The 24,587-nt window shown below is 41.1% G+C and overlaps 1 protein-coding gene across 4 annotated transcripts in view; it reads left to right on the top strand.

Annotated features, from left to right (window-relative positions):
* The window catches only part of CSNK2A2 (casein kinase 2 alpha 2), a 44,417-nt gene extending 31,866 nt beyond the window's left edge, over positions 1-12,551 (top strand). For 2 of the 4 annotated variants that reach the window (XM_077132581.1, XM_077132579.1), the window contains one exon: positions 6,327-10,943. In XM_077132581.1, coding sequence (XP_076988696.1) covers positions 6,327-6,403 — 77 coding nt within the window. In that variant the 3' untranslated portion in view covers positions 6,404-10,943. Of the gene's footprint in view, positions 1-6,326; positions 10,944-11,710; positions 11,942-12,102 lie in introns of those variants that run through there. The other 2 variants (XR_013163592.1, XM_077132580.1) reach the window with 2 other exon arrangements.
* Positions 12,552-24,587: the final 12,036 nt, after the last annotated feature.

Genomic DNA, 24,587 nt, shown 5'->3' with positions numbered 1-24,587 from the left:
CTCCAAGCTGCTTCGGCTAAAGAACCTCCCCCACGGCGAGAGTTTTCCAAAGTTAAAGGACCCACCGCACCTTTTACTGGTGGGACCCGCAGACAAACGAGTGCCACGAGCGCCACCTACTGGGCAGGATAAGAAAAACAGAACCCAGAGATTTCACAGAAAAATCTTTCAACCTGTTGGGTCCAACACCCAGGGAAATCTGATTAAATGCCCAGATGCCAGCAGAAGATAACGGATCACGCTCAGAAAATTGAAAATATGGCCCAGTCAAAGGAACAAACCAATAGTTCAAATGAGATACAGGAGCTGAGGCAAGTAATGCTGAATATACGAAGAGAAATGGAAAACCTCTTCAAAAACGAAATCGATAAATTGAGGGAGGACATGAAGAAGACATGGGCTGAACAAAAAGAAGAAATAGAAAAACTGAAAAAACAAATCACAGAACTTATGGAAGTGAAGGACAAAGTAGAAAAGATGGAAAAAACAATGGATACCTACAATGATAGATTTAAAGAGACAGAAGATAGAATTAGTGATTTGGAGGATGGAACATCTGAATTCCAAAAAGAAACAGAAACTATAGGGAAAAGAATGGAAAAATTTGAACAGGGGATCAGGGAACTGAAGGACAATATGAAGTGCACAAATATATGTGTTGTGGGTGTCCCAGAAGGAGAAGAGAAGGGAAAAGGAGGAAAAAAACTAATGGAAGAAATTATCACTGAAAATTTCCCAACTCTTATGAAAGACCTAAAATTACAGATCCAAGAAGTGCAGCGGACCCCAAAGAGAATAGACCCAAATAGGCGTTCTCTAAGACACTTACTAGTTAGAATGTCAGAGGTCAAAGAGAAAGAGAGGATCTTGAAAGCAGCGAGAGAGAAGCAATCCATCACATACAAGGGAAACCCAATAAGACTATGTGTAGATTTCTCAGCTAGAAGACAGTGGGATGATATATTTAAATTACTAAAAGAGAAAAACTGCCAACCAAGACTTCTATATCCAGCAAAATTGTCCTTCAAAAATGAGGGAGAAATTAAAACATTCTCAGACAAAAAGTCACTGAGAGAATTTGTGACCAAGAGACCAGCTCTGCAAGAAATACTAAAGGGAGCACTAGAGTCAGATACGAAAAGACAGAAGACAGAGGTATGGAGAAGAGTGTAGAAAGAAGGAAAATCAGATATGATACATATAATACAAAAGGCAAAATGGTAGAGGAAAGTACTACCCAAACAGTAATAACACTAAATGTTAATGGACTGAATTCCCCAATCAAAAGACATAGACTGGCAGAATGGATTAAAAAACAGGATCCTTCTATATGCTGTCTACAGGAAACACATCTTAGACCCAAAGATAAACATAGGTTGAAAGTGAAAGGTTGGGAAAAGATATTTCATGCAAATAACAACCAGAAAAGAGCAGGAGTAGCTATACTAATATTCAACAAATTAGACTTCAAATGTAAAACAGTTAAAAGAGACAATGAAGGACGCTATCTACTAATAAAAGGATCAATTAAACAAGAAGACATAACAATCATAAATATTTATGCACCGAACCGGAATGCCCCTAAATACATGAGGAATACACTGCAAACACTGAAAAGGGAAATAGACCCATATACCATAATAGTTGGAGACTTCAATTCACCACTCTCATCAGTGGACAGAACATCTAGACAGAGGGTCAGTAAAGAAATAGAGAATCTGAATATTACTATAAATGAGCTAGACTTAACAGACATTTATAGGACATTACACCCCACAGCAGCAGGATACACCTTTTTCTCAAGTGCTCATGGATCATTCTCAAAGATAGACCATATGCTGGGTCACAAAGCAAGTCTTAACAAATTTAAAAACATTGAAATCATACACAACACTTTCTCGGATCATAAAGGAATGAAGTTGGAAATCAACAATAGGCGGAGTGCCAGAAAATTCACAAATACGTGGAGGCTCAACAACACACTCTTAAACAACGAGTGGGTCATGGAAGAAATTGCAAGGGAAATTAGTAAATACCTCGAGGCGAATGAAAACAAAAACACAACATATCAAAACTTATGGGACACAGCAAAGGCAGTGCTAAGAGGGAAATTTATTGCCCTAAATGCCTATATCAGAAAAGAAGAAAAGGCAAAAATACAGGAATTAACTGTCCACTTGGAAGAACTGGAGAAAGAACAGCAAACTAATCCCAAAGCAAGCAAAAGGAAAGAAATAACAAAGATTAGAGCAGCAATAAATGAAATTGAAAACATGAAAACAATAGAGAAAATCAGTAAGACCAGAAGTTGGTTCTATGAGAAAATCAATAAGATTGATGAGCCCTTAGCAAGATTGACAAAAAGAAGAAGAGAGAGGATGCAAATAAATAAGATCAGGAATGGAAGAGGAGACATATAACTACTGACCCCACAGAAATAAAGGAGGTAATAACAGGATACTATGAACAACTTTACGCTAATATATACAACAATTTAGATGAAATGGACGGGTTCCTGGAAAGACATGAACAACCAACTTTGACTCAAGAAGAAATAGATGACCTCAACAAACCAATCACAAGTAAAGAAATTGAATCAGTCATTCAAAAGCTTCCTAAAAAGAAAAGTCCAGGACCAGATGGCTTCACATGTGAATTCTATCAAACATTCCAGAAAGAATTAGTACCAACTCTCCTCAAACTCTTCAAAAAAATCGAAGTGGAGGGAAAACTACATAATTCATTCTACGAAGCCAACATCACCCTCATACCAAAACCAGGCAAAGATATTACAAAAAAAGAAAACTACAGACCAATCTCTCTAATGAATATAGATGCAAAAATCCTCAATAAAATTCTAGCAAATCGTATCCAACAACACATTAAAAGAATTATACATCATGACCAAGTAGGATTCATCCCAGGTATGCAAGGATGGTTCAACATAAGAAAATCAATTAATGAAATACACCATATCAACAAATCAAGGCAGAAAAATCACATGATCATCTCAATTGATGCAGAGAAGGCATTTGACAAGATTCAACATCCTTTCCTGTTGAAAACACTTCAAAAGATAGGAATACAAGGGAACTTCCTTAAAATGATAGAGGGAATATATGAAAAACCCACAGCTAATATCATTCTCAATGGGGAAAAATTGAAAACTTTCCCCCTAAGATCAGGAACAAGACGAGGATGTCCATTATCACCACTGTTATTCAACATTGTGTTGGAGGTTCTAGCCAGAGCAATTAGACAAGAAAAAGAAATACAAGGCATCAAAATTGGAAAGGAAGAAGTAAAACTATCACTGTTTGCAGACGATATGATACTATACGTCGAAAACCCGGAAAAATCCACAACAAAACTACTAGAGCTAATAAATGAGTACAGCAAAGTAGCAGGTTACAAGATCAACATTCAAAAATCTGTAGCATTTCTATACACTAGTAATGAACAAGCTGAGGGGGAAATCAAGAAACGAATCCCATTTACAATTGCAACTAAAAGAATAAAATACCTAGGAATAAATTTAACTCAAGAGACAAAAAACTTATATAAAGAAAACTACAAAAAACTGTTAAAAGAAATCACAGAAACCTAAATAGATGGAAGGGCATACCATGTTCATGGATTGGAAGACTAAATATAGTTAAGATGTCAATCCTACCTAAATTGATTTACAGATTCAATGCAATACCAATCAAAATCCCAACAACTTATTTTTCAGAAATAGAGAAACCAATAAGCAAATTTATCTGGAAGGGTAGGGTGCCCCGAATTGCTAAAAACATCTTGAGGAAGAAAAACGAAGCTGGAGGTCTCGCGCTGCCTGACTTTAAGGCATATTATGAAGCCACAGTGGTCAAAACAGCATGGTATTGGCATAAAGATAGATATATTGGCCAATGGAATCGAATAGAGTGCTCAGATATAGATCCTCTCATCTATGGACATTTGATCTTTGATAAGGCAGCCAAGTCAACTCACCTGGGACAGAACAGTCTCTTCAATAAATGGTGCCTAGAGAACTGGATATCCATATGCAAAAGAATGAAAGAAGACCCGTATCTCACACCCTATACAAAAGTTAACTCAAAATGGATCAAAGATCTAAACATTAGGTCTAAGACCATAGAACAGTTAGAGGAAAATGTAGGGAGATATCTTATGAAACTTACAATTGGAGGCGGTTTTATGGACCTTAAACCTAAAGCAAGAGCACTGAAGAAGGAAATAAATAAATGGGAGCTCCTCAAAATTAAACACTTTTGTGCATCAAAGAACTTCATCAAGAAAGTAGAAAGACAGCCTACACAATGGGAGACAGTATTTGGAAACGACATATCAGATAAAGGTCTAGTATCCAGAATTTATAAAGAGATTGTCCAACTCAACAACAAAAAGACAGCCAACCCAATTACAAAATGGGAAAAAGACTTGAACAGACACCTCTCAGAAGAGGAAATACAAATGGCCAAAAGGCATATGAAGAGATGCTCAATGTCCCTGGCCATTAGAGAAATGCAAATCAAAACCACAATGAGATATCATCTCACACCCACCAGAATGGCCATTATCAACAAAACAGAAAATGACAAGTGCTGGAGAGGATGCGGAGAAAGAGGCACACTTATCCACTGTTGGTGGGAATGTCAAATGGTGCAACCACTGTGGAAGGCAGTTTGGCGGTTCCTCAAAAAGCTGAATATAGAATTGCCATACGACCCAGCAATACCATTGCTAGGTATCTACTCAAAGGACTTAAGGGCAAAGACACAAACGGACATTTGCACACCAAAGTTTATAGCAGCGTTGTTTACAATTGCAAAGAGATGGAAACAGCCAAAATGTCCATCAACAGACGAGTGGCTAAACAAACTATGGTATATACATACGATGGAATATTATGCAGCTTTAAGATAGAATAAACTTATGAAGTATGTAATAACATGAATGGACCTAGAGAACATTATGCTGAGTGAGTCTAGCCAAAAACTAAAGGACAAATACTGTATGGTCCCACTGATGTGAACCGACATTTGAGAATAAACTTGGAATATGTCATTGGTAACAGAGTCCAGCAGGAGTTAGAAACAGGGTAAGATAATGGGTAATTGGAGCTGAAGGGATACAGACTGTGCAACAGGACTAGATACAAAAACTCAAAAATGGACAGCACAATAATACCTAATTATAAAGTAATCATGTTAAAACACTGAATGAAGCTGCATCTGAGCTATAGGTTTCTTTTTTGTCTGTCTGTTTGTTTGTCTTTTTTTTCTTCCTTTTTTTTTTACTATTATTATTATCTTTATTTTTTTCTCTATATTAACATTCTTTATCTTTTTCTGTTGTTTTGCTAATTCTTTTCCTAAATCGATACAAATGTACTAAGAAATGAAGATCATGCATCTATGTGATGATGTTAAGAATTACTGATTGCATATGTAGAATGGAATGATTTCTAAATGTTGTGTTAATTTCTTTTTATTCTTTAATTAATAAAAATAAATAAATAATTAAATAAAAAGGCATAGACACCTATTTTTACATTCTGAGTTAGGTTGGGTTAAGGATCCTGTTGTTTATGGCATGTAACTCATGACCTGTCTACTTTTCTCTATAAACATCATACTTCAGTAAAAAGTTTTAAAACTACAATTGCTCAAAATTGGTATGTCTTCTAATGATTCTTTTTGTTTCCCTTTTCCTTCAAAGTTCTTATTATATTGCACATGCTTTGAAGAAATTGGGGGTTGACTCTGATCTTAGTGTTCAGAAAGAAAATAATGTAACAAAGTTGGTAGAAAGTTTTTTGTGTGTATGCTATATGGTGGGGGTCACATTTCATTCTTCTTCTGTGTGGGTATCCTGGTGTTGCAGCATTATTTGATTTTCGTTTGGGGGCAGGGTTGGAGTGCTCGGGCCAGGAATCAAACCCAGGTCTCCTGCATGGAGGTGAGAATTCTACCACCGAACTACCCTTGTACCCCTGTTGAAATTTTAAATAGTAGGAAATTAGGGTTTCTGCACCTCTTTTTTCCATGGGTCTCAGCAGTTAGATTTGTTCTCTTAAGAAGTTTTATGAGTTGACTGTAAGAACAGGTCCCCTGATGATCATTTTTCAGTGTCTAGTTTTTATGAAATCTTAATTCTGTGGTAGTGATATCTCTTTTCTCCCCTCTTTTCCTACTGACCCTGCCTTTTCTGACAGTCTGTCTCTCTCTTTCTCTCCCTGTTGAAGGGTTGGGTGTGTTACCATCTTCTCTCCTGTGCTGACCAGCCCTGGTCCGGCTGACTTTCATCCTGCTCTCTTACAGACCCCGTGGTGAAGGAACAGTCCCAGCCTTGTGCAGATAATGCTGTGCTTTCCAGTGGTCTCACGACAGCACGATGAAGACTGGGAAGCGACGGGTAATGCGGCATTGATGCTTGCCAATAAAACCAACCAACCAAAACACACATCTTGAAGGAAAACTACAGTGTGATAAAAGAAATTCTAATCATTCCTTCTAAATGCAAAGAAGAGTAAAGACCTAAAAGTCTGTCAAAAAGAAAGAAAGAAAGAAACTCCCCAGTACTAGTCTACAGGGAGCTGCCGCTCTGGCAGCGTGATGATGCACATAGTTCAGGATCTGAGGGAAATCCCTCTGGAATGCATGGGAGATGAGAGACTCGGAGTTGTTGTGCATTACTTTCTTTAACAGGAGACCACTGTTGAATTAACCCCTTTAGTCAACAAGCTCTGAATATCTGACTTCCTATCTATTCCATTGTGGTCTGGGTTTCCTTTGGTGAGATTCAGGCTCAAGTTTTAGCAAACTGTCAGCAGTCTATCCTGACACACCAGCCTCATTTGTGAAAAGGAGATATTAAACAGTGACAGTATTTCTTTTTTCATTTTTTTTTAAGCTCTTTTACAATTCATGTTTAATGTATTTTTTATGACATGAGCTCTCCAGGAAATGTACCTCATCCCTGCAGTTTTCCTCCAGATGTATTCATATGGGAGCAAACTATAATCACTTCACAAAAAGAGTCCTCTTTGATGTCAGGTGGCATCACTTTAAACCTTGCGGTGCCATGAATAGGTCCATCAGTCTCATTGAAAGTTAGATGCTAAGTGTATAACTCAAAGTGTAACCTTTGTTGATTTGCCTAACCATAAAAATCTTGTTGCTATTTTTTTCATTTACCCTTTTTTTTTTTTTTGCCAGCCATGTGAGGAAAACTCCCCACTTTCCAGCACATCCCTATGTGTGCACCTATTTTAATGCACCTCTTCGAAACAAAGACTTTTTGTTCACAACCATACCTAAAGCTGGAAAGTCATTCTTCAGGCAGGTCAGGGAAGAAGGAAAATGTCCCATTAGAGTTTATTGAGGAAAGATGAATTAGGTGAAAGAAATGTGCTGTCCCCTCTTATTCACCTCTTTTTATCCCGTGAGAAAAATAATTTCCTGCTGTAATCAGGGTAATACACATTTTTAAGCGCTGGTATGTGATACATAATGTAATGAAAAAGACAAGTCTTTTTCACATGCAAGGTGCTGGAGTTGTGTGGCAAGACCACGCAAGTGACTGAAAAAAGAGGAATGTTCCAGGGGTTTGGGGAAGGAAATGGATCTACTGGTGTAAGGATTGAAACTTTGGATCCATTATGCGAACCTGTGTATTAGAAAAGAAAATTAGATTTTGTTTTTTGTTTTTAAAATAGGACTGATATTATTTTAGGGACTTGTCACCAACACAGTTTGCAGGCAGGCCCCTCACCCCAGCTACCCCTTGGAATCTCAATTGCAGAGCCATGTTACAGCTATGGGGATTTCACAACCTAAGCCAGATATAGATGTGTCACCACATCCCACTTTAGGGTTTCTTTATTAACTATTTAATAATGCCATACATTTTTACAAAATTAGGTTGTTTGTTTGAAACGTCTGTTTACATTCCACATTCCAATAAAACTGTATTGGTATTGGTAGCGGGTCCTATCTCTAAATGGAGATTCTATTTTTGTCGGTTGGTCCGTGGGAACTTAGAATGCAAATAAAACTCTTCTCTTATTACAGAGTTAAGTTTATAGAATAAGAAATAAAATAAGATCCCAAAGACAGGAAATGAGTTCAGCTAAGGTTCTCATACCAATACTACCTGCCTCCATTGCACATTCTATATATTAGTATATACATTGTTCTACCTGAAAATCGAAAACAAGACATATGCACTCTCAGCTGAGCCTATATCAGTATGTCAGACAGCAAAACTCAATGTTTGGGATTATCAGAAGCCTTCTCTTGTGCCCTTATAGACAATATCAAACCATTGGCTATTTTCAGGGAGGTGTGCCACTGGGTGTCTTTCCTGCTCCCCTACCTCTCATCTCCCTTTCTCGCCCACTCCCCATGCCCTGCCTTTTTTTTTTTTTTTTTTTTTCAAGTTGATTGTCTGGACCAGGTAGGAAGAGCCTGCTAGAGTGTCTTGGTAAGCAGTTACCTCTTGGTTCCCCCAGAGGCAATAAACACATCTGGAGTGAAGAGTCAGATGATCTACCTTTGCTGTTCTCTCCTTTGGTCTTAATTTTAGTATGTGTGGACACAGTCAATCTGCCCGTCCTTGGGTTCTGTAACTGAGGTTTGAAACAGGAGTAGTTCTTCCTTTTTATGCATATAGTTTCCTTTTGTAGCACCTTTGCTTTTTACCTGTCCTCATGCCTTAGACTTAGAGCATAACTGGGTGTAAAATGTTCACTCCCTTCTGAGTCTGGTCTTGACAACTGGACTTGCTAGCTGACTGACTCTGGACTGTTCTTTCCCGAAATGAAGAGAGTCCATTCCAGACCATCTGTCTGTCACCTGTCTCCAAAACCATATCGTGTCCAGAGAGACTTAACTCCCCTGATTTAGAGTATTTACCTGGGTTAGGAGATGGTCTTGGAGAGCTTTAAAAGATGTGTGTACATGTGTGAGTGGCAGTCTAGTCTTATAGGTAGATTTAACTATGGTAAATGTACCCACTCAATGTCCTTTTTAGTTAGCATTATATTTCTTCGACTCATCTCATTAATTTTTATCAGACATTTTGTTTGCTTCATTACCTTATAACAGGTTTAAAGTGCCTATGATAAGGACTTGATTATTTCCTAGTGAAAAGCAAAAAAAAACGTGGGGAACAGGGTAGTGTAAAACTATCATCTCAGGTACTGCCTGTGTTCAAGAGCATAGATCTGGTATGGTGAGAACAAAAGGTTCCTATGCCAGATACAGATTGGTATATCAGTTTATTGACCACAAGTGAGAGTGCCAGGTTTTGCCTCAGCTGAGAGATAACTATGGTGAGAGCAGAACTGATGAAGTGCAGAGTAATATCTTTATCTGTGGTTTGGTCATAGTTCTCCCTCCCCTGGATCACATAAGCTGTCCTAACTCCATCCTGTCCCTGTGGTAGGTGGCTGGGGTGGGAGAAGCCGTCATGTGTATAAAGCAGACTAAGCATTTCTGGATCTTCTTACCAAGTACAAGAGGGTTGATGCCAGTTCAGTGATGCACTTAAATATCAGCCACCCAGCTGGTCTCCTAACACATTCTGTAGTACATCAGGACTCATAGTCTCAAGCACATTTTTCCCTTGCAGAGAAGAAATCAAGGTAATCTCAGACTGATCAGTTGGAGGAGGCATAGGGAGCTTACACTCCTTTGCAGCTTGGAAAGAGTGGCTGGGCAAGGGGGCTGCTTAAATAAGAAAAGGAAAAGTCTGAAGGTAGATGTTGAGGAGGGAGCATACTAGGGATAAAATTATGAGACATCAAGTTCATGTTCTGGAATATGTCCTGAGCAGGATTGATTCCCGTGGACTGAAAGAAGGTGCTCTCGAGTCAGATGTCGAGTCCCCGAGAGAGCTGGATGCCGTGGGTCTCGCAGTCTGCGCCTACTCAGGGAAATGACTTAGGTTCTCCCAGGTGCTGCATTGATGAGGGTAGAAACAAACTACTTTGGGACACAAGCAACAATTGGAGGAGTTTTTATATATGCATTGAAGTAGATCTGAAAGAGTTCAGTTAACAGTTTCATTAAAAATACTAGTTCAGATTAAGTGGTTAGTTTGGAAACCTGTGTTGCTGCATAAGCACCCAAAGGAGAAAGCAAACTTTCCTCCTACAAAGAACTAGGAGTAGATAGATAATAACTGATCAGAGTCAAAGTCATTTAAATATAAACCCTTCTGAAAACAAAAGCAGGGTCCACACGAGCACACAAGAGGCCAAAGTTTGTCAGCGTAATAAATTAAGACTGAATAATGCCCTGCCTTTAGAAACTAAAGGTGGGAAAAGGGAGAGGAGGGGAGGCAGTGGAGAAACATCTGGCCAAGAAAAGCAGTAATAACATGCTTTTAAGCTACATGAATATGCTAATGAAAACAGCCCCAACCAGATATTGAAGAAGCTGGGAAAAGTGATGTGATGAAATTATACAGGTGATGAATATTTTTTTTTGTAGAGACTCAACAATGTGCTACAAATGTGATACTTAACCCTGAACTGCATGTATTGGGGATTGTCAAAAAAAAAAAAAAAAACATAAAACAACTTTCATTGAACCAATAAATTAACAGTTTTTCACCTGCTGGCTCTTTTTGCTGTAAATGGTGACTAAAAAGTTGGGACAGAGATTATGACACCCAGCTGGAAAGCTTGGATAAATCTTCAAGAACTATGAAGCAGACTATTTTGCAGAAAAGCAACACTGCCTGGGTTGTGATCCTTAACAAATGACTACTTCAGACACAGTTGGCCACCTCTCTTTGTATCACTGGATGACTGATGTATGATTTATGTGCTGGTGCCATTAGAGCAAAGAAAAATGCCATGTTAAATTCTGTTTTCTTAAATAAAAATGTTGACAATAACCAGTCTTCCCAAGTGGAAGACAAGCCATTGCTATGAGGACCTTAACTTGTATTTCCTGTCTCTTGGGGAAGGGGAGGGATAAATCTCAAACTGCAAAGATGTGTGTATGATGGTTGCAGCTAATCACCTCAGCATGAGAACTGACTTTCCTTTAGTGGGAGGACTAGAATGGTGTCCTGATGGGGGGTTCTTGGTTCTTGCTTCCACATTGTCTCACACAGACACCCGGCTTCTTGGGCTCACCTTGTTTCATCATGACTTTAGCCCTTGTGGCAGTGGGTATACTCCCCATTCCCATTCTGTGCAACATAAGCCTGCATACGTGGGTACGTGCTGTTGTTTGGCAGTGGTGCTGGTGGTGTCTTTAGTGTGCTTCCTTCTCACTGACTCTGTCTGGAGTTGGACCCTTGGAAAAAAGTTGCTGAAGTGTGTAAAGGCAAGTTAGGAATTTCTTTATGCACCACACAGCCTTTCCCATGCTCAGTAGTGGACTCCTTCCTTTATCTAAAGAGTTTTCATGAAATGGGATTTTTGTGAAACCACTTCCCATGGAAAAGTGGCAGTAGTTCTTTCAGTGCTGCAATACCATCCATTTGATGAGACTGCTAGAATCTGCTGCTGGCATCTAGTCATTCACTTCACTGTGCCTGACATGGATGGAGAAACGAGGTTTTCAGTCTATGCCAAACAACTGTTTCCAAGGGAGAGTGAAAAACGTTTGAGCTCACCTACTCCTTTGTTTTTTATTTGCCTTGGCACTTTCCCTGTGTAAACACAAAGTTTTTTTCTGATTCTTAGTCCCTAGACTTGGACTGCTGATTGTGTAGCTTGATGTCACAGAATGGTCAAGAGGCTTTGGCTCTTCTAATCCGGCACCTTGGACCCCAGAGAAAGGGTAGGAGACCAGGCCTCTGCACAGTGTCTGGAGCAGTTCCTTCATCAGAAGGCTGTGCTAACAACTGCCTCTATTATTAGTGACCAGAAGAGGAAGGAAGAGAGTACTATTTGAAATCTGAGATCTAAAAGAAAGTGAGTTCTCACTAGGTTTTCCACAATGTGGGAAATTGAAGCTTGCATACTGTTGCCAGCATTCTTCAAGAGAAGGAAGCGACAGAGAAGTGGAAGCCTATTCTTTCACTCCCAGTCAGATTGATTAATGCCATCTTTCCCCTCCTCCCATCTCTCCCCAGGTCTGTTGCGGTTCCTCCCACTTTTCCATAAGCAGAACAAGAACCAAATCAAACGTCTTAACGTGTGTAGAGATCACGTTCTGTGAGCAGACACGAAATGGTGGCAGGTTACGCCAGCACGAACTAGACCAACTGAAGGGCAGCCCGCTACCGTATATCAAACCTCACTTCTGAATGTAAAAGGTTCACACGCCTTTGGCTTCCTGTTGACATCTTCCTGACCCAGAAAGCATGGGAAATGTGAAGGGTATGCAAAATGGTTGTTGGTTACTATTGCTCCCCCTGTGCCCCTTGATTGTCCCACGGCCGCCTGTTTCTCCAGCAAACCAGGTTAACTAGCGGACCACAGACTCCACAGCGTGGGGGAGCAAGGCAGCATATGGCATGATGGAAGTTACATATATTAATTTTAAAAGTATATATTATTGAATAAAAGGTTTTAAAAGAAATGTATGGAGAGTGTTCAGTATGAAAGGGGCCATTTTAACCAACACCTGTGGCCACAGAGGGTTAGTGACCTAGAAGGGCATTTGTGCCAGGCTCAAAGCCAGAGGAAGGTAGGGGAAGTCCCAGAGAGGGGAGGAAAGCTACTTCAAAGGATGCTCTTTATAAAAATGAGAATTGGCAAGAGGCATAGGGTAAGCTAATCCTGGGAATGGGGCAAGCTCCATATACTGTAAGGACAGGGACTTTGCCTTGCACGTACTCCTGTAGGCCAGCATCCTCCCCTGAACTTGACTTCCAAAATGGGGTGAGTCACCCAGCAGTTTAGGTGGTAGATAAATGTACCCCCTCGTGAAATCAGAGAGATGTCTTAGCCTTTACTTCCGCTTTGATCATATCTCCACATTTCATTTTATCTCCCAATCCTATCTCCATCCCCATCCCACCCACCCCCAGTACACACCCCTGAGAAAGCATCTGATCTTGGAGGATGGTTGAGTCTGCTGTCTTGAGGCCCAGGTAGGGTCAGGGGTCTCAGATCTGAAGGCTGCTTTGAATCACATTTTGAAACTCCTGTAAACTGGAAGAAAATGTGAAAGGGCAAAATGGAGGCACCAGTTACATTTGCTAAATGAAAACAAAACCAAAAAAACTTGTTTTACAAATGAGCCTTCCCTGGCTTCCCCAGCATCCCCTCCCAGAGCAGTTGTGCCAGGGAGGTGTGAGCAGTGATAGCCTGATAGCTGCTCAGCCTTTTCTCTGGCCCAGGTCCTCCCACTGCTGTACAGAGCAGAAGCAGTGGGCAGACTTAGAAACCCAGGTGACAGGATGGGCACCAACTCGTTCTCTGTAAAAGCCACTTGGGCTGCACAACATTCTACTTTCTCTGCTGCTTGTCCTAATAGGAGACTGACTGTGAGAACCAAGGTGTGGACATTCAGTTTCTGAAATGATTATCAGAGGAAAGCAAAGAGACCCTTTTCAGGGCTGCCACCGTGTCCTGCTGTCCCTCGGGCCAGTTTCTGTCATATCTGAGGGGTTCCTTAGGTGTGGGTGCTTGAGCCTGTGCTCACCCTGCAGACACCAGTGAGAGAAGACCTGCAGGCCCAGGCCAGCCTACTGTACGCTGAGAGGACACCAAGCGGGTGGACTTGGTACTTTCCAGCTCCGTTCCTGGCCTGGGTTTCTCAATCTGTTTCATGAGGGCCCCTTCTGACTCAAGACTTCAAATTTCTGTTATCTCCCAGATCTCTGGAAAGGCATATAAATACTTTGTTATTATAACCCTGTCCCGGTGCAATTCATTGCCTTTAAATTCCTATGGACATTGTGTGTCATATATGTATGTCTGTCTACACGCAGCATGAATCTGTTAGTTCCGTATTGACCTGTGGGTGTTTGAGGCTCTTTCCATACATAGATGATCTTGTTGGGAAAAGAGCAGAGTTTATTGGCTTGGGAATTCTTTAGATGTCATTTAAAACCTAAATGCCAACTTCATCCTTCAATTTCCCTTCTCGACCAGGGCTTTCTTCAATGAGTCTTGCTTTCTAGAAACCTGTGAAGTGTATCAGATAATCCTGTTTTTTTATGAATGATACTTATTGGGTGGGAGAGTGCTTGTTTATAGAAAGATGGGGAAGGAGGTTTTGCTTAGGTTTGTGTGTCTGTGTGTTTTAAATTACCTTGAGAGAAGGGGGCAAGGAAGCTGCTAAGCCAAGAACAGTCTGAAGCTTACCCACAACATGCTTGGAAGTTCAGTTCACCAGTTCACTTCTTATCATGGTTGTTTGTTTTTTCGTTGTTTAAAATAATATTTATTGCACTTTCCTTATTACCAAAGTAATATCTGCTCATGGTAAAAATATTTCAAATGTTACAAAAAGTAAAAGATGAAAGACTCTACCCCCACCCCATCCCCGCTGCAATCTAACACCAGAACATAATCACTTGCCTCCCTTGTCCTCCCTTGGAGGTAAACACTGTTAATAGTTTTGTTTCTATGCATATTTTCCAAGTATTCTGATTGTTATTTTTATAGAAATGTAATCAGGCTGTACATTCTTTTCTGCAACTTGTTTTTCACTTACGAGTGGAAATCTTACTGTGTTAGCCTGTCTGGATCTACCTCACCCCCTTTTCATGATTGCATGGTATTCCATTGTGTGCACATGCCACAGTTGAAGCAATCCCTTTTTGATGGACTTTGGGTGATTTCTAGTTTTTTATTATTACCAGCATTGTTGCAATGAACAAATTTGCATGTACATTTTTGCACAGTATATATGTCTACAGGATAAAATGTTTTAAAATAATTAACTGTGCCACATGATTTTTTCAGAAAAGGGATTGTTATTGTTTAAAGAAAGCAGTCTTCCATCCCCTTCACTCACTGGAATTAGTTTAGACTTTATCTAGTCCTGGGATTCTTGCAAGCATGGTGCCCATGTGAGCTTATGTTTGTGGCCTGGAAAAAAAAAAGGGGCCAGTTCTAACATAAATATAAATTAATAAATTGAGTGAAATTTCTTTAAAGTGTACAATCCTGTGAGCTTCATTAATTGTCAAATTCAATGTTTGCTTTTAAAAACAATATTCTCATGATAATTAATGAAGAGTAAATAACCAAATAATTTCAAAAGCAAATCTAAATATCCTGTCAAAAACTTGACAGGAAAAAAGTTACCTTGAATATGAAAAATGGCTGCATTGTAATATGTTTGAAATGCTGTGGTGAGGCCTTCAAAAGTAAGCATGCTTGAGAATGGACAGACATTTTTAAATAGCTCTGGCCAGAGGGCTGGGTGGCAGAAAACTATTCTACAGGCCATTCTGAAATAGTGTGCATCTCAAATGCATTATGCTAAATAAAAGAAGCCAAGCTCCAAAGGCTACAAACTGAATGATTCCATTTAAACTGATATTCTAGAAACAGTAAAACTATTAGGGGTAAATAACAGTACATTTATTTGATTACACAAATAGGTTAAAGGAGGATTTGATCACACAAGGGTTGCAGGAGGGAGTTTGGGGCTGAGGGGTGGAGTGGGGGAGTAGGGGGGAGGGGGCATAGGGTGATTGAACTATTTGGTGTCTTAAATGTGGTGGCGGTTATATGATACGTGCTTTTGTCAAAACTTATAATTGTACACCAAAAACAGTAAATTTTACTGCATGTAAATGTTAAAATAAAATCATAAAAATAATGTGCAGGGGCCCCAACAAAGTCCCATTTGGATTTTACTCTCAGATTAGCACGAACCTCCTCTGTCCCCCACTAACTTTATTACTGATTTGGTCAGAGGTGATGATCGTCTTTATGTATCTAAATAATCAGCCAATGGAGAGGAGGGGCCAAGATGGCGGCTTAGCAATGTGCGCGTTTTAGTTCGTCCTCCAGAACAACTACTAAATAACCAGAAACAGTACAGAACAGCTCCCGGAGCCACGATAGTGACCAAACACATAGCGTACCCCCGTCTGGACCAGCTGGACCGGCTGCGAGTCTCCCCAGAACCGTGAGTTCCCTAAGCTGCGGCGGCCAGGGCCCCTCCCCCACAGGCAGCTTCCCAGAGGGAAAGGAAAGACACTCTAACAGTAGCAGGGACTGAGTCCAACCAAACACCGATTGTGGCATTAATAAACAAATTCTGACTACTAAAAATAGGCCCCCAACTCAGGTGAACCTGGTCAAGGCAGAGGTCGCTTATTGGGCTAACCAAAAAAGAGGAAAGGGGACGAAACGGAGGTTTTTCTGGCTGTTTCTATGGAGGCTTGGCTGCCTCTGGATTCAGCAGTGGGACTGCTCGGGCCGCAACTGCCCCAGGCATAGGCAGAAACGGACTGCTTTCAGGGCTGTCTCCCACCTGTGCCTTCCCCAGGGGAGGGGTGAAGCCCAACTCAGGTGGAATCCCTCTCTCAAGGAATTCAGAACCCAGGGCTTGGCAATTTGAAGCCAGCCTACAACCTCTCCTCTGCCTCCACCACGCCCCCAGCAGGGAGAGTCTGCCAAAGTTAAAGGAGCCACAACATCTTTTGCTGGTGGGACCCACAGGCAGACAAGCACCACATACTGGGCAGGATAAGAAAAACAGAGCCCAGAGACTTCACAAGAAAGTCTTTTAACCTGCTGGGTGTCACCCTCAGGGAAAACTGATGCAGGTGACTCCTTCCCCCTGATAGGAGGCCAGTTTAGTCCGGGAAAACCCGGCTGGAGTCTATAATATCTATGTAAACTTTCCTAAGGGTGGGGAGGGAAAAGGCACCTTACAAGCAGGACAAGAAACAAGAAAACAAGAACTGAAAAATTATCCTCTGTTAAACAAAACCTAAACTAGAGGCCCAGAAAAAGCTGACCTGAAGGTCAAAGAACAGATAGACAACAAACTCATCTAGCAAGAAAACCCTAGGTAAGATAAGTGAAAGCAATCTCCAGAATAAACTAATTAAGGTAATTAAATGTCTAGACACCAACAAAAAATAACAAATCACACCAGGAAAACTGAAGATGTGGCCCAGTCAAAGAAACAAACCAATAGTTCAAATGAGATACAGGAGCTGAAACAATTAATTCAGAATATACGAACAGACATAGAAAACCTCATCAAAAACCAAATCAGTGAATTGAGGGAGGATATAAAGAAGGCAAGGAATGAACAAAAATAAGAAATGGAAAGTCTGAAAAAACAAATCACAGAACTTGTGGGAATGAAAGGTACAATAGAAGAGATGAAAAAAACCATGGAAACCTACAAGGGTAGATTTCAAGAGACAGAGGTTAGGAGTTTCTGTGCTTGGTCTGACAAGAACAGACACTGTCCACTGGTTTTTAGCTCCTGAATGGGCGTTTTATGCACTGAAAGGGCTGTTTACATTTACTGGGATTTTAAATAATATCTTAGCTTTTAAAGTTGTATATTTTAAAATTTGTCTTAAGATCAATTTGCAAATTTTATAGTTACAAACTAATTGTTTTTGTATATAAATATGAACACATTTAATCTTTGATTTATGGTCAAATAGTTCAAAACAATGGATTATTCCATAAATATGGCTTACTCAATCAAGTTTCCTTAGACATTTCAATTTCAATTACATACTTAATGCTTTATTCACACAAATGCTTCTAATACCTAATAAGTAAGTCCTAAAGTCTAATGAAATCTTCCTAAGCATTCAAATCCTACTTAAAAATCTAAGTCTAAACTCATAGATTTAATAAATCAGTATCTGTATTAGTTTTGTTAATGCTGCCAGAAAGCAATATACCAGAAACAGAATGGCTTTTAAAAAGGAAATTTAATAAGTTTTAAGTTTATAGTTCTAAGGCCATAAAATGTCCTAACTAAGGCATCCACAGAAAAGATACCTTGGCTCAAGGAAGGGTAATCTGGGAAGGCAGGTGGCTGGCATCTACTAGTCCTTGTTCTTGGTTCCATTGCTTCCAGCTTCTGATGCCAGTGGTTTCCTCTCTAAGCATCTGTGGGTATTCACTTAACTGCTTCAGGACTCTGGGTTTCATCTGCTAGCTTAGCATCTGCCAGGGCAGGAGACTTCTTCTCTTCAGGTTCTGGCTATTTCCACGAGTCCTTGCTTAGCATCCAGGCTATTTCTGTCTCTATCTCCAAGCATCTACTTTGGCTCTGAACTTTCTTCAAAATGTTTCTTCTTTTAAAGGATCCCAGTAAACTAATCAAGACCCACCTTGAGTGGGTGGAGTCACATCTCATCTAATTAAAAAGCCATGCCCACGTTCAAGGAAGATGACAGAATAGGATAGGTCAAATTCACCCCTGCTCCATGGAACAGCTAGAGAAGTGATAGAAAAATGAGTGGGACAGTGATTCCAGGGTGTAAGTGGCCTGGAAGGGTCTTCTACAACACATAGGGAGGCCCTAGTTGCAAAAGCTGAAGAATTTGACAGAGAACCAGAGACCATCCAGCTAGTGCAAATAGCCTAATGCGCCCCTTTCCAAACAAGCCCAGAGCCCTCAGGAGTGCAAGGACAGGGAGATGGGGACAAGGAGGTAAGCCAAACCTTGTTCCTTGACTGCACTACACCCACGCGAGGCATGACCCGTGGCTCTCCCACACCCCACACACCTGAACCCTGTCACCCATGCCCCACCACGATCCAAGCACCCCACCCCAACAGCCCCCAGCATGCATCCCCACCCACACCCCCACCCACGTGCACATGTGCAGTCTGTCCCACCCAACCCACCTCTCCCACGCACAGTCTCGTCCCACTGTTCCTGAGACCCACATACCCATACACCCTCACCCAGCCCCTTGTATTCCACCTCCCCCTCCCTGCTCCATGCAGAAGGTCACCTTCATACCCGGGCCACACCCACCCCCAGCCCATACAGTTGTGCAACACCACCTGCATCCCTGCCACGCCCCACCAACTCTGGGCAGAAGTTGACCTGCGCATCTGGGCCACACCCACCCCCAGCCCATCTAGGCACAACCCTGCCCCACTGCCCCTGAGCTCTGTGCACAGGCACACCAGGGCTCCCCAGACCCAATGCACTCCAGGGCCCCGCCACCCAACCCTCACACGTGCACACCACATTCTCACCATCTGGCACTCACACATCCTTGCACTGATCTCTTGATCCCTATACCTCACCCCTCCTGCCCCACAAACGTGCACACCCTTGCCCCACCCCCTGGCACAAGCGCCCTGCTCCCACACCTGGCAGATGCTCACGTGTGCATCTGTGCCACATAGCCCCAGTTCAGTACATGCCTGAACTGCTGCCCCAACCCCCTGCACCTGTGCACCCCCGCCAGGGCCCTGCCCACCCAACCCTGACCATGTCCTGCAACCACCATGACCTGAGCCCCACCCCTGCATACTTGCACATCCATATCCACATCCTGGCCCCCCGGCCCCCTCCCCCAGCCCAAGGACACACCTGTGCCCTGCCCTCCCTGTGCCACAATCTCTCTGCCCCTTACTCCATACCCTGATACCCAAAACCCCCATGGTCCATGTGCCTGCCCACATCCTGCCTGCGCACCAGCATCCGTGCATTCATACAGCCCCGCCCCGTCCACCCCCCACCATGCCCTAACTCTGTGTCTCCCATGCCACACCCTGCCTCTGCACTTCAAGGCCTGCCTGAGCTGCATCCCACCCCCACAGCACCTGCACTGTACCTCCACAATCCCATACCCCACACCCCACATACTCACAGGCACCAGCATAGCACTGAAGCCTGTACCTATAACTGCACCACAACCTGTCGCTGCACTGTTGTGCCCCGTGCCATGCCTCTCGCATCCTACTCCACATCCATCCTGCAAATACAAAGCTTTAGAATACCGAAGGAAATCAACTTCCGAAGTAACCCTATCAAGATATTTACATGCCTTGAAGGCAACAGAAGATCACTAGGCATATGACGATACAGACAGATAGAGCCAGCCTAATGACCAAATTAAAACACCAGAGAAGACACAGACTTTGGGACAACTAATCAAAGGTGTTTTACTAAATAAAATCAGTGGGTTGGATAATGATATAAAAGAGATCAAGAAGACACTAGAAGAGTAGAAAGAGGAATTTGAAAGAATAGAAAAATAGCAGATATCACAGAGATTAAAGATGATGTAGACCAACTAAAAAATATATTAGAGATACAAACAGCAGATTTGAAGAGGCAGAAGAAAGAATAACTGAACTAGAGGACAGAACAACTGATTTCAAACACACAAAAAGAGCAAATGGCAAAAAAGATGGAAAAAAATTGAATTGTATCTCAGGGAAATGCCGGACAAAACAAAGCACACAAATGTAAGAATCATTGGTGTCCCAGAAGGAAAAAAGAAGAGTAAAGGACTAGGGAGAGTAGTTGAGGATATAATGGGGGAAATTTTCCCAACCCTTATAAAAGACAAATATGCAGATCAAACAAGCCCAATGAACTCCAAATAGAATTAATCCAAATAGGTCTACCCCAAGACACATACTAATAAGTCTTTTTAATACTGAAGAGAAGCAGAAAATCCTGAAGTGGCAAGAGAAAAACAATCTACTACATACAAGGAAAACCACATAAGGCTGAGTTCTCAACTAGCACTGTGGAGGCACGAAGGCAGTAGAGTATTTAAACTGAAAAAGAAAGGCTTCCAGACAACAATTCTGTACCCAGCCAAACTGTCCTTCAAAACTGAGGAAGAGATTAAAATTTTCACAGACAAACAAATGCTGAGAAAATTTGTCAACAAGAGACCAGCCCTACAAGAAAGACCAAAGGGAGTTCTGCCGGCTGAAAAAAAAAAAAAAAAAGACAGGAGAGAGAGGTCTGGAGGAGGGCACAGAATTGAAGAGTACCAGCAAGGGTAAACTTAAAGGATAAAAAAAGAGGGAAAATAATATATAAATCTGACAAATAAAGTCCAAAGTTGTGCTGGTTTGAATCTGTGGTGGACCCGAGAAAAGCCATGTCCTTTAATCCTCATTCAGTATTGCTGGGTGGGAGCATTTTGATTATTCCCATGGAGATGTGACCCACCCAATTGTGGGTGGTAACTTTTGATTAGATGATTTCCATGGAGGTGTGTCTCCACCCATTGAAGGTGGAGTTGCTTACTGGAATCCCTTAAAAGAGGAAATATTTTGGAGAGAGTCCCTTTTATGTAGAACCACGAGAAAGCCAGCAGACACCACCATGTTTGCCATGTGCCCTTCCAGCTGAGAGAGAAACCCTAAACTTCACTGGCCTTCTTGAACCAAGGTATCTTTCTCTGGATACCTTTGATTAGACATTTCTATAGACTTGTTTTAATTACTACATTTTCTCAGTCTTAGAAGTATAAGCTAGCAACTTATTAAATTCCCCTTTTAAAGCCATTCTGTTTATGGTATTTTGCATTCTGGCAGCTAGCAAACTAGAACAAAAGGATAAGATGGTGGGTTGAAGAAATGACTTTAGGGTAATTGGAGCTGAAGGGATACAGATTGTGCAACAGGACTGATTGTAAAAACTCAGAAATGGATAGCACAATACTACCTAACTGTAATACAATTATGTTAAAACACTGAATGAAGCTGAATGTGAGAATGATAGAGAGAGAAGGGCTGGGGGCACAAATGAAATCAGAATGAAAGATAGAAGATAAAGACTGATATGGTATAATCTAGGAATGCCTAGAGTGTATAATGATAGTGACTAAATGTACAAATTTAAAAAATTGTTTTTGCATGAGGAAGAACATAGGAATGTCATTACTGCATGGTGTTGAAAATTGATAGTAATTAATGTTTAAAAATTTTAACTTATGTGTGAGACTAAAGTAAAAAAAAATGTTTATTTGGTACAAAATTTATGTTTTGACTAGTGCATTTCCTAATATAATTTACATAGACAGCTTAATTGAACACCATAAGTACATGGAACCTTGAGTAGGGCATGTGATTTTGTTGGTTTGTCCAGAGTGATGCCTCGATAAATCCCAGAGTGATTTGAACAGTGAATACAAAAAAGTATTTGCAAAGTCCCCTTTGGGAGTTGGTGAGAAAGGGGGAAAATTCAACTTCCCCAAGTTGAATTCTTGATATTCTCACAATCAGTGCAGACAGCCAAAGCAATAGGCTGAGCCCCCAATCTTGGGGGTTATTCATATGAAACTTAAGCCCACAAAAGATAGGTCAAGCCTACTTAAAATTAGGCCTGAGTCACTCCCAAGAGAACCTCTTTTGTTGATCAGATATGGTCTCTCTCTCTCCAGCCAACACAAGCAAACTCACTGCCCTCCCCCTGTCTGTATGGGACATGACTCTCAGGGGTATGGACCTTCTTGGCAACGTGGGGCAGAAATCCTAGAATGAGCTGAGACTCAGCATCAAGGAATTGAGAAAAAAACCTAGAATGAGCTGAGATTTAGCATCAAGGGATTAAGAAAACCTTCTCGACCCAAAGGGGGAAGAGTGAAATGAGACAAAATAAAGTGTGGCTGAGAGATTCCAAACAGAGTCGAGAGGTTATCCTGGAGGTTATTCTTACGCATTAAATAGATATCACCTTGTTAGTAAAGATGTAATGGAAAAAAAAAAAAAAGATGTAATGGAGAGGCTGGAGGAAACTGCCTGAAAATGTAGAGCTGTATTCCAGTAGCTATGTTTCTTGGAGATGATTGTATAATGATATAGCTTTCAGAATGTGACTGTGTGATTGTGAAAACCTTGTGTCTGATGCTCCTTTTGTCTACCTTATCCACAGACGAGTAAAACATATGGAATAAAAATAAATAATAGGGGGAACAAATGTTAAAATAAACTTAGATTGAAATGCTAGTGATCAATGAAAGGGAGGGGTAAGGGGTATGGTATGTATGAATTTTTTTCTGCTGTCTTTTTATTTCTTTTTCCGAATTGATGCAAATGTCCTAAGAAATGATCATGATGATGAATATGCAACTATGTGATGATATTGTGAATTACTGTTTATATCTGTAGAACGAAATGATCATATGTTAAGAATGTGTTTCTTTCTTGTCAAATTTTTTTTAATTTAAAAATTTTAAAAAGCAAAGTAAAAAAGAAATGCTTTTACAGTAATAACTTTGAATGATAATGGATTAAACTTACCAATTAAAAGATACATATTGGCACAATGGATTATGAAATACAATCCAGCTATATGCTGCTTACTAGAGACTTATCTTAGACACAAGGACATATATGAAAAACCCATAACCAGCATCATACTCAATGGAAGAAGACTGAAAGCCTTCCCACTAAGGTCGGAAATGAGACAAGGATGCCCTCTGTCACCACTATTATTCAACATTGTACTTGAAGTCCAAGTAAGAGCAATCAGGTGAGAAAAAAGAAATAAAAGGTATCCAAATTGGAAAGGAAGAAGTAAAACTCTCCTGAGTTGCAGATGTCACGATACTATACTTGGAAAATCCTGAGAAATCTATAACAAAGTTACTTAAGCTAATAAATTCATCAAGGTGGTGGAATATAAAATTAATGTGCAAAAGTCAGTAATTTTCCATACACAAGCAATGACCTAACAGGAGTCAGTTAAGGAAAAAATTCCATTCAAAATAGCAACTAAAAGAATCAAGTATCTAGGAACGAACTTAACTAGGGATGTAAAGGACTTGTACACAAAAAACTACATAACATTGTTAAAAGAAATCAAAGAAGCTCTAAATAGGTGGAAAGACATTTCCTGCTCATGGATGGGAAGGCTAATTGTAGTTAAAATGTCACTTCTACCCCAATTGATCTACAGATTCAAGGCAGTACCAATAAAAATTTCAACAACCTACTTTGAAGATTTGGAAAAGCTAGTTACCAAATTCATCTGGAAGGGAAAAAGACCCCAAATAGCTAAAAGCATTGTAAAAAAGAAGAATGAAGTGAGAGGAATAACACTTCCTAATTTTAAAACTTATTATAGGACTTCCGGAGAAGATGGCGGCTTAGTAAGACGCGCGGGTCTTAGTTCCTCCTCCAGAAAAGCAACTAAAGAAAGAGAAACAATACGAAGCAGCTCCCGGAGTCACGACAGAGACCAAAAAGACAGCGTACCCCATTCTGGAACGGCTGAACGGGCAGGGAGAATCCACTGCGGTGAGATACCCGAGGGGCGCACGTTTTCCTGGCCGGGGCGGCTGGCGACTGGGTCCCCCTCCACGCACGTGGCTCCCCGGTCTGACTGGGAACGTTGGATAGCGGAGCCCTCCCGTCACGCTTGGCATCTCGGGCCAGCTGGGCAATTTGGACCGGCACTCCCCCAAGCTGCGGCGGCCAGCGACCCCTGCCTCCACGCGCGGTTTTCCGGGCCGACTGCCCCGCAGACAGACGACCGCCACGAGCGCCACCTACTGGGCAGGAAAAGAAAAACAGAGCCCAGAGATTCCACAGAAAAACCTTTCAACCAGCTGGGTCCCACACCCAGGGAAATCTGATCAAATGCCCAGACACCAGCAGAAAATAATGGATGACGCTCGGAAAATTGAAGATATGGCCCAGTCAAAGGAACAAACCAGTAGTTCAAATGAGATACAGGAGC

The sequence above is a fragment of the Tamandua tetradactyla genome, chromosome 16 (assembly GCF_023851605.1).
Source record: "Tamandua tetradactyla isolate mTamTet1 chromosome 16, mTamTet1.pri, whole genome shotgun sequence".
NCBI classification, from domain to species: Eukaryota; Metazoa; Chordata; class Mammalia; order Pilosa; family Myrmecophagidae; genus Tamandua; species Tamandua tetradactyla.
The sequence above is the reverse complement of the archived record's forward strand: the minus strand, read 5'-3'. Positions and strand labels throughout refer to the sequence as shown.